The sequence below is a fragment of the Oncorhynchus gorbuscha genome, linkage group LG16 (assembly GCF_021184085.1).
Source record: "Oncorhynchus gorbuscha isolate QuinsamMale2020 ecotype Even-year linkage group LG16, OgorEven_v1.0, whole genome shotgun sequence".
Taxonomy (NCBI): Eukaryota; Metazoa; Chordata; class Actinopteri; order Salmoniformes; family Salmonidae; genus Oncorhynchus; species Oncorhynchus gorbuscha.
Genome location: NC_060188.1, coordinates 74,895,685 through 74,906,537, shown reverse-complemented (window position 1 = coordinate 74,906,537; position 10,853 = coordinate 74,895,685). Strand labels below are relative to the sequence as shown.

Below are 10,853 nucleotides of genomic sequence, written 5' to 3'. Positions count from 1 at the left end.
CTGACCAGAGCACCTTCTTCCACGTGTTTGGTGTGTCTCCCAGGTGGCTTGTGGCAAACTTTAAACGACACTTTTTATGGATATCTTTAAGAAATGGCTTTCTTCTTGCCACTCTTCCATAAAGGCCAGATTTGTGCAATATACGACTGATTGTTGTCCTATGGACAGAGTATCCCACATCAGCTGTAGATCTCTGCAGTTCATCCAGAGTGATCATGGGCCTCTTGGCTGCATCTCTGATCAGTCTTCTCCTTGAATGAGCTGAAAGTTTAGAGGGAAGGCCAGGTCTTGATAGATTTTCAGTGATCTGATACTCCTTCCATTTCAATATTATCGCTTGCACAGTGCTCCTTGGGATGTTTAAAGCTTGGGAAATCTTTTTGTACCCAAATCCGGCTTTAAACTTCTTCACAACAGTATCTCGGACCTGCCTGGTGTGTTCCTTGTTCTTCATGATGCTCTCTGCACTTTTAACGGACCTCTGAGACTATCACAGTGCAGGTGCATTTATACGGAGACTTGATTACACACAGGTGGATTGTATTTATCATCATTAGTCATTTAGGTCAACATTGGATCATTCAGAGATCCTCACTGAACTTCTGGAGAGAGTTTGCTGCACTGAAAGTAAAGGGGCTGAATAATTTTGCACGCCCAATTTTTCAGTTTTTGATTTGTTAAAAAAGTTTGAAATATCCAATAAATGTCGTTCCACTTCATGATTGTGTCCCACTTGTTGTTGATTCTTCACAAAAAAATACATTTTTATATCTTTATGTTTGAAGCCTGAAATGTGGCAAAGTTCAAGGGGGGCGAATACTTTTGCAAGGCACTGTACATCCACAGGTACACCTCCAATTGACTCAAATTATGCCAATTAGCCTATCAGAAGCTCCTAAAGCCATGGCATCTAAAGCCATAACCGACTTGCCAAAACTATAGTTTTTTAACAAGATATTTGTGGTGGTTGAAAAATTTGTTTTAATGACTCCAACCTAAGTGTATGTAAACTTCGGACTTCAACTGTATGAGTAACTGTGTACAACACACCACCACCTGGTGTTATGTTGGGCATCTACTGACCAAACAAAGATTTTATGAAATATACAGTATATTTTTCTTTATGACATGTCCTATATTGCTAAATAAAAAGGTTTAAGAAATACAGGCAGGCACCACATTACTACAAGACAAAACAGCTCGCTGAATCAAGCATGATGGTCTAGTAAGTATTAAAGCAAAGCTTGTTTTCATATAATTTAAGAAAGCTTGAAACGGTAGTGGAATGGGATTAGTGTGGTGTGTGAAGAATCCAATACTTTAACTTGTAGGCGATGCAAATCACATTATTGTGGGATAACCTCCTCTAAGAATATGAATTAGGCTGTTTGAGAAGGTTTGAATCCTAAGTAACCTGCACATTGTTTGAAGTACTATAGACCAACATAGCTACTGTAGTAGGTCAAAGCTGTGTGCTGGAAAACCTTGGTAGAGCATGGGTGAAGTAGGCATTGTGGTGCTCATGTGAATTTCCTACTTTTTCCTACTTTAACTTAAAGCATATTATTTTGTTTTTAATGTACATAAGGTGCAAGTAGGCTAACAGACAATGAGGAGTGAAAATATGCAAGTTGTTGTGAAAAATACAATGTCATCAGGGTTATATTTACCGCAGCTATATGGCCTTGGGGATGACTGAGCCATGAGCTCTAGCAGTCTACCTGAGCCCCAAAGAACATATTTAATAAAGAGAGGTACTTTCCATTTCTTAGTGTACTGTAGCCTATTTACCGTAACAGAGATCCACTCATTTAAAGCATTCATCTTTTTGTAAAACCAGCTGTTGTATTTGTGTTGTGAATGTGTGAATATACACCTCTTAGATGTCCACTCTACTGTACAGTTACATAATTTAACTACTAGGTTACTTTGATTTCAATGTCTCTTGGGACTCTCCTTGTACCTTGTCAGTAGGTTATATCATCATACAGTAACTTACACTTGGAACATAATTGACATGTTTAGAGACAGATCCGGAAGTGCCCAATTTACTTACTTATTTGTCATCAATCAGGATAAAGAATGAACAGGTCTTATAGTGGTGGGAAAAATTGTCCTACAAATATAAGCCTTTTCAAGGAAATAAAGAAAGACCATCGAATTTTGTTTAAATTGTTCTGTAGGCTTACTATAAATCAAATATAGGCTACATGCATTGGTCGCACTATCCATGTGGTACAGTATCCCTAATCGTTATAGAGTAGGAGTGACGCTGATGCGTTTCCAGAAGTGGACGAGAAGCATTACGAGACGCAGTAGAGCGCACCGGCACAGACAAGACCAGACAAGGGAACTATAGTGTAGCTCTTCCAAAGGTAAGTCTCTCTTTGAAAATCTCAATAGGCATCCTGCAGATTTCTATGAAATGGCAACTTTGCCTTCTCAATCTTATGAATTTAACTCACCATTTGTTCTCACTGAGCTTTTACTGTATTTTCTTTCTTCGTCAGTTTCATGTACTTGTTTCAGTAAGAACATATGTGTCATTTGATGGTAAAAAAATAAGAACAATAAATCACGATGGAGTGGATTCGTCCAAATGGCAACCTTTCCTTGATTATTTGTATGATGACTAAAGCTTTTTTCAGAGAATGTTTGTGCTATGGCTTTATCGTTTTTCTTTTATATTCCTTGCGTTTCTTTTAAAATATATATTTGTATCTGCTAGGTTTCTCTGCCAATATGTAGGCTATAACACGTTTTTCTGATGTGATTCCATTTGGAAGGTGACTTGTGAAAATGGAGATTGCGTCACTGAATGAAACTGCTGTGAACAGCACCATGGACAGTGCCACTATGGACAGAGCCAACCGCACCTACATGCCTTACTACCTGCACTCCACCGCCATGTCTGTCATCTATATCCTGTGCTATATGGTGGTTCTCATGCTCTGCGTCGGGGGGAACATGCTGGTCTCCCTGGTGGTCCTCCGGAACCGCAACATGCGCTCCGTCACCAACCTCTTCATCCTCAACTTGGCCATCAGTGACCTGCTCATTGGAGTGTTCTGCGTTCCAACGACTTTGATTGACAGCCTAATATCAGGTGAGAAAGTGGAGGGAGCAGAAATGCGTAGGGCACATGCAGAAATCGATGTGGGATCCCTTCCGTAAGGGGAATCATATGGTTCTGGAGGCGAGAGTGTTAACTTTCTATGAAGGGATCAAAGGTTTCAGTCTGGCTTTTACAGCTCGAGGCTGTCTCCAGTTGAGTCAACCAAGTGTGAGAAAGTCTGGAAAAGGCTGATTTTCAATCAACTTGCTGTTGATAATTAATTATTGCATACCCACTGGGCACACCACATAATTTCAACGGGGAATTTTGGGTAATATTTGGTTAAGTTGTTCAATGAGATTGCAACCTTTATTTACCTACTCAAAAAGACAGCCATACGTTTCTTGAAATCCAAATGTTTGTTTAATTCACTAGCTTTCATCCATCTATAAAAATCACAACAAAATTCCAAAGGAAAAAGTTAATACACTGTCAGATTTTAGTTAGTTGTCATCTAAATGTATTATCACTGCACTTTCAACAATTTACAAGCACAATACATTTCAAATGGGAATACAATGTCAGAAATGTTGTATTTATACAACTACTTGATCTAAAAGCACAAACAAATAACCTGGGCCTGGTTTCCCATAGTGTTGGAATTTAGGCTTACTTTTATTGATTTTTTATTTAACCTTTCGTTAACAAGGCAAGTCAGTTGTGAACAAATTATTATTTACAACGATTGCCTATCAAGTGGCAAAAGGCCTCCTACAGGGACTGGACTGTGATTAAAAATACAAATGTAGGACAAAACACACATCATGACACCACAACACTACATAAAGAGAGACCTAAGACAACAACATAGCATGACAGCAACACATGACACAGCCCGGTAGCCACACAAAATGCCAGCAGCACAAACATGGTACAGACATTGTTGGGCACAAACAGCACAAAGGGAAAAAAGGAGAAGACAATACGTGTTTTAACGATGCATGTTTCCTACAATGGCCGAAGATGTAACAGGTGTTTCCCAAAACAGCACCCAGAGAAAATGTCGCTGAGTGCGTTGTTGAAGCATGTGTAGATACCTATTGAATCAAAAGAAAGGCCACGCTGCTCTCGGATCAGCATTCTCCATTCAAATCTTACATTAACGTTCAAATTATTCCACAATAGTGACGACGGGTCAGCTCCTAGAAAGATATTGTTACCTATGACTGCAAATATTGAGGTGGCTAATTCTAACACTTACCCTATAATAATGCACTAAAATATTTGCACATCATTGGGCACCTTAGGCTACACATCATGAAATATATTGAGACAAATTACAGACAGTAGCCTACAAGTAGCTAAATATATCTCAATTGAATGTATTAAATGTATTTCAATATAATTGAAATTGGCCTAGCCAATGGCCTACTGTATTAATACAGTCATCTCTGTTTTATATTTTTATATTCAGTTTTATACGTCGCAATTGCAAAGACATTGGCAACTTTGTATTTGTAGTCAACTTTGTTTTCTGAATTATCGTCGGTCACAGAGAGGCGGACAAACCATGTGATTTTATGTTTAGAGGAGATGTTCTGTGTATAACATGATGCTATGGGCAAAAAAAAACATCTAATGACGCACTTCGTTGTTCTTTGAGTGGTCTGACGCACACTTAGATTATGAGTGTTTTCAAGTGAATAGTTAATAACGATGGTTTTGGGCAGGAACGAAGTTGTGGGAGGACCTTTGGGGGCTTGCCCCGCCCAAATTTATCTGCTTGCCCTTCCAAATAAAATATTGAAATATTGATCATTTATTTGACCGAGATTCGCGCTGACAGAAAGATGCATCAATCTCAGTTAAAGTTTCCGAGTGAGCGAAACAGTGACCCTCTGTCTCAGTATGTGTAGACCATGTATCTGATGCTGTCTGGACCAAAAGAGTATGGCATGTCATACTATTTCAGTCCAGACAGCATCAGTTGCATGGGCTACATATAGAGGTGCGCTGTTTAGATCACGCGGATGCTTTGTCCGACGATAGAGTGTCAGCAGAGAGGAAGCGGCAAAGCGAGAGAGCACTCGCCAAAATCTGTCCAGTATAAACCCAGTGCGTTCTATGGGAATAATATGCAGGCCTAAACTTGTCGTCTGCCTCCCAGCCTTTGAGACAAAGACTCCCATTGTTACGGTGGTGACTTGAGCATCTCATCATGACAGATCTCTGGTTTCAGCCTCTTGTGAATTGGAAAGGAAAGTTAAAATCAAAATCAAATTGTATTGGTCACATAAACATATTTAGCAGATGTTATTGCAGGTGTAGCGAAATGCTTGTGTTCCTAGCTTCAAAAGTGCAGTAGTATCTAAAAATGTACCAGAATACACAAAAATCTAAAGGTAAAAGAATGGAAATAAAAAATATTTAAATATTAGGACAAGCAACATCGGGTGGCATTGACTAAAATACAGTAGAATAGAATACAGTAACATGAAATGAGTAAAGCAGTATGTAAACATGATTAAAGTTACTCGTGTTCCATTATTAAAGTGATTCCATGTCTATGTATATACTGTAGGGCAGCAGCCTCTAAGGTGCATGGTTGAGTAACCAGATGGTAGCCTACTAGTGATGTCTGATGGCCTTGAGATGGAAGCTGTTTTTCAGTCTCTCGGTCCCAGCTTTGATGCACCTGTACTGACCTCACCTTCTGCATGGTAGCGGGTGAATAGGCAGTGGCTCAGGGTGGTTGATGTCCTTGATGATCTTTTTGGCCTTCCTGTGACATCGGGTGCTGTAGATTTCCTGTGCTCCCGGTAAATGCTTTGGACAGACCGCACACTCCTCTGGATAGCCCTGCGGTTGTGGGAGGTGCAATTAGCGTACCAGGTGGTGATACAGCCCGACAGGGGGCTCTCAATTGTGCATCTGTAAAAGTTTGTGAGGGTCTTAGGGGCCAAGCTAAATTTCTTCAACCTCCTGAAGAAGTGCTGTTGCACATCTTCACCACACTGTCTGTGTAGGTGGACCATTTCAGATTGTCAGTGATGTGTACGCCGAGGAACTTGAAGCTTTTGTACCTTCTCCACTGTGGTCCCGTCGATGTGGATAGGGGCTTGCTCCCTCTGCTGTTTCCTGAAGTCAACAATCAGCTCCTTCATTTTGTTGACATTGAGGGAGAGGTTATTTTCCTGCACTGTGCGGGTGTACAGTGCACTATTAGGATGCTGGAATTCCCAAAAGTAAATTGATGTTTCAACAAAATTATATAATTACTCCTGTCTAAATAAAATCATTCAAAATACTTCACCATGAAGCATGACTTACCCACAGAGGATCATTATCTTATTGTTATTTTTAAATGCTGTGGATTGTTTCCTTGCATGCATATGTAAGAAGGTGCCCATTTGGCAATGTCTTATTTCTGATTGTCTTAAGTCACCACTCATGTTTTCTTCGCCTCACACAAGGCAACAAAGTCTGTTTTTCTATCAGCCATTGCGAATGATACATGTAGTTCCTCAGTATTTGAAAAATCTATCAACACTCCCGTCCTTGTTGATCACTAAGCCTCAGTGTGAAAGAGCAAGATATCATGATGTGATAATCCCATATATCCAGTGGAAACATCATAAAAAAACTGCTTTTTGTCCCAAGCTCACTGGTGCAGGAAACTTTGAGGGCCCAGAATAGGCTAGTTGATTCAATGTCGCAAGTTTCTTAGAGACAGCTTCCGGACGGACCCTGTGATAATTTGATACAATGTTGAACTTCACTAGCAATAGCTCAGGTCAAGACAGATAAAAAGGGAGGCAGACAGGCGGAGAAGAGAGATGAATGTGTGTCACGTTCTGACCTTAGTTCTTTTGTCAAGTCTTTGTTTTAGTATGGTCAGGGCGTGAGTTGGTTGGGTTGTCTATGTTCTTTTTTCTATGATTTGGGATTTCTGTGTTTGGTCAGGTATGGTCCTCAATCAGAGGCAGCTATCAATCATTGTCCCTGATTGAGAACCATACTTAGGTAGCCTGGTTTCATTTTTGAGTTGTGGGTGATTTTTCTTCTGTTGAGTGTTTGTTTCTGCACCAGACTGAACTGTTTCGATTTTGTTTGTTCACTTTTTTTTCAGTGTTCATTTACGTTATTAAAAGATGGACACTTACCACGCTGCGCATTGGTCCGATCTCTCCTACTCCTCCTCAGAAGAGGAAGAGGATAGCCGCTACTGAATCACCCACCACCAAAGGACCAAGCAGCGTGGTAACGGGCAGCAGCAGCAGTAACAGCAGCAGAGATTTCCAGACTCCTGGACATGGGAGGAGATCTTAGATGGCAAGGGACCCTGGGCACAGCTGGGAGAATATCCCCGCCCCAAGGCAGAGCTGGAGGCAGCGAAAGCCGAGAGACGGTGGTATGAGGAGGCAGCATGGCAGCGCGGCTGGAAGCCCGAGAGGCAGCCCCAAAAATGTGTTGGGGGGGGCACACGGGGAGTGTGGCTAAGTCAGTTAGGAGACCTGAGCCAACTCCCCGTGCTTACAGTGGAGAGAGAGGGATCGGCCAGGCACCGTGTTATGCCGTGAGGCGCACTGTGTCCCCGGTGCGCAGGCATAGCCCGGTGTCGTACATAGCAGCGCCTCGTATCGGCCGTGGGCATCGAGCCAGGTGCCATGAAGCCGGATCAGCGCATCTGGTCTCCAGTGCGTCTCCTCGGGCCGGGGTACATGGCACCAGCCCTACGCATGGTGTCCCCAGTTCGCCAGCACAGCCCAGTGCGGGCTATTCCACCTCGCCGCACTGGCTTGGCTACGGGGAGCATTCAGCCAGGTAGGGTTGGGCAGGCTCGGTGCTCGAGACCTCCAGTGCGCCTTCACGGTCCGGTCTATCCGGTGCCACCTCCACGCACCAGCCCTCCGGTGGCAGCCCCCCGCACCAGGCTGTCTCTCCGTCTCCTCCCTACAGGTGCTCCCGCCTCTCCAGCGCTGCCAAAGTCTTCCTCCTGCCCAGCGCTGTCAGAGTCTCCCATCTGTCCTGAGCTGCCAGAGTCTCCCGTCTGCCCTGAGCTGCCAGAGTCTCCCGTCTGTCCTGAGCTGCCAGAGTCTCCCGTCTGTCCTGAGCTGCCAGAGTCTTCCGTCTGTCCTGAGCTGCCAGAGTCTCACGTCTGTCCTGAGCTGCTAAAGTCTCCCGTCAGCCAGTAGCTGCCAGAGCCACCCGTCAGCCAAGAGCTGCCAGAGCCACCCTACACCCATTCAGTGGCGATTTTAGCATGTAAATCTTGGTGGGGCACAGCCCATTTTGTTTTTAGATACAAGACAGCAAAGCCACAGACAGAAATTCAGATAGTCATTAGTTCAGATACATTTAGCAACATGTCGAGGGCTTAACATGTCTAGCTTGCTAGCTAAGGTTTTGAAAGTATGTTGTTGATATGATCAGGCCAATCAAAGCTTTGTAGATATAACATGATTTGATGTCATTTTATCTATAGTCAATGACCTTGAGCCTTCTAGGATGGTCACTTCTAATGTAAATCTATGGCAGCACCCAAGGGGGCTTGAACTGCCTAGCTCTCCCGGTAGATTCTGCGATGTCACTAGAGAAGATTACCAATGCCTAAGCTCTGTATTTTCCACTGGTTGCCCCTCCACCACAGAAAGCACTGAGCTAGGCTGAAACATCTCTATTATGGAGCTGCCATATTCAAGAAAGCAAGAAAGAGATCATGTTTGTATTTGGCTTTATTCTCTCAATAAATTTGTTTTTACATTGTTCGCAAACTGATATGTGACACAAATGAATGCCAAAATAACATGCTCTGCACCACCTGCCGTGAATGACGGGTCGCAACTGTACCCATTTATTAAATGTGTTTTTGTCTGCCACACATAGGAGGCCCTGTGAAAAAAACGGGCCAGCCTTTGGAAATCGAATGCCGTCCAACTGATTAGTTCTGGCACCGGGCGTCACGCCTGCTCCCACTCCCCCTCTCTGGTCTTCGAGGTTCCAGGCTGCCCATCATTACGCACACCTGTCACCATCATTACGCGCATCCACATTTCATTAGACTCACCTGTACTCCACACATTTTGATTTCTCAGTTTCATCCCTGTGTCAGCATTAATGTTGTTTTGTTCCCCCTGTCCAGATGCTGTCCGTGTTTTGTTTCATGTCTGTTATTTATTTAATGTTCACTCCCTGTACTTGCTTCTCGTCTCCCAGTGTCTGTTCTTACAGAATGATGACACCAATATGAAAGCATCAGTGAGGTTTTTGTTTTTTGTTTGTTTGGTGACGTCGGGTCCTGTTGCTGCTGCTGAAGGAACCGGGGATGCCTCAGCTGGCTCGTCAAGCTTCCATGGTTTAGCTGACTCGAGAGGTTTTCTTGCCTCGGTTGGCTCGGCAGGCTCCCATCCTATGTTATGCCTCAGCCGGATCGTCAGGATCCTACGCCTCAGCGGCTCGTCCTGCTCCCACGCCTTGGCCGGCTTGTCGGGCTCCCACGCCTCAGCGGCTCGTCCTGCTCCCACGCCTCGGCCGGCTTGTCGGGCTCCCACGCCTCAGCGGCTCGTCCTGCTCCCACGCCTCGGCCGGCTTGTCGGGCTCCCACGCCTCAGCTGGCTCGTCGAGCTCCCACGCCTCAGCCGGCTCGTCGGGCTCCCACGCCTCGGCCGGCTCGTCGGGCTCCCACGCCCCAGGTGGGACCCATAGTGGGGGGGAGGGTACTGTCACGCCTGCTCCCGCCCACCCTCTCTGGCGCTCAAGGGCACCAGGCTGCCCATCATTACACACACCTGTCACCATTGTTACATGCATCAGCACTTCATTGGACTCACCTGTACTCCATCACGTTTTTGATTGCATCCCCTATATCAGTCTATTCCTCAGTTTCATCCCCGTGCCAGCATTATTGTCATTATGTTTCCCTTGTCCAGACGATGTCCGCGTTTCGTTTCATGTCCGTTATTCATGAAATGTTCACGCTCTGTACTTGCTTCTCGTCTCCCAGCGTCTGTCCTTGTACCAGGTCTGGTTTTGGGAAACAGCTCAGAGATTTAATGATGCGCCTACAAAGGTTCTACCCATGAATTTCGTCTTAAAATGCTTTTCGGACCCCGGGCCCTGTAATGCAGTTGAAATTACATTAAAAGTACATTGCAAGTGATCAATGTTGTTCAAAATTCTGCACATATTATTATAGCAATTGTGTAGAAAATCTGCAATCTTTGCATGTTATCTTGAAAATGCACTCTTTCTCTGGTTAGGTCTACATAAGAAGACATTTACAATAGGCTAACCTCAAAATGTGGCCATGGATGTGTTACTCATTTTACGGTTGAATAAATACTGTTACATTCGTTTGTAACATAGCCTTAACTTTAGGTATTACAAAAGTATTATTGTATTGTGTTTGGTTTACACATTGGTCCAATATCAGCATTTAAAGGATAGCCTATCTAATGCTTGGATAGTGTCATCTGAGCCACTGGCTTAATCCTACTCTTTAATTTATATTTTTGGTTTAGTTGGAGACATGAATCCAGCATATAATTTGTTAACTCGTACCAAGTTAATATAGTATTTTCTACATTGCAAAAGTGTAATTGAAATGTGTGTGATTGTCAATGCAACCAAATATCAACATTTGAAGGAAATGTATCTTTTGTACCACTGACTTAGTTTGGTTTTAATTGCAGTTTGTCTCCAAGTTAATAATTGTTATGTTGGATTCACGTCTCAATCTCAACCAATAATCAAAGTTAAAGAATAGGTCTTAAGTCAAATCAGACTTTATTTCATGTTA

The 10,853-nt window shown here is 43.5% G+C and overlaps 1 protein-coding gene across 1 annotated transcript in view; it reads left to right on the top strand.

The window, feature by feature from the left end:
• The first annotated feature begins 2,799 nt into the window (after positions 1 to 2,799).
• LOC123999825 (neuropeptide FF receptor 1-like) overlaps positions 2,800 to 10,853 on the top strand; it is a 12,007-nt gene continuing 3,953 nt past the window's right edge. Inside the window, exon 1 of the mRNA XM_046305841.1 lies at positions 2,800 to 3,106. Coding sequence (XP_046161797.1) covers positions 2,800 to 3,106 — 307 coding nt within the window. The remainder of the gene's footprint in view (positions 3,107 to 10,853) is intronic.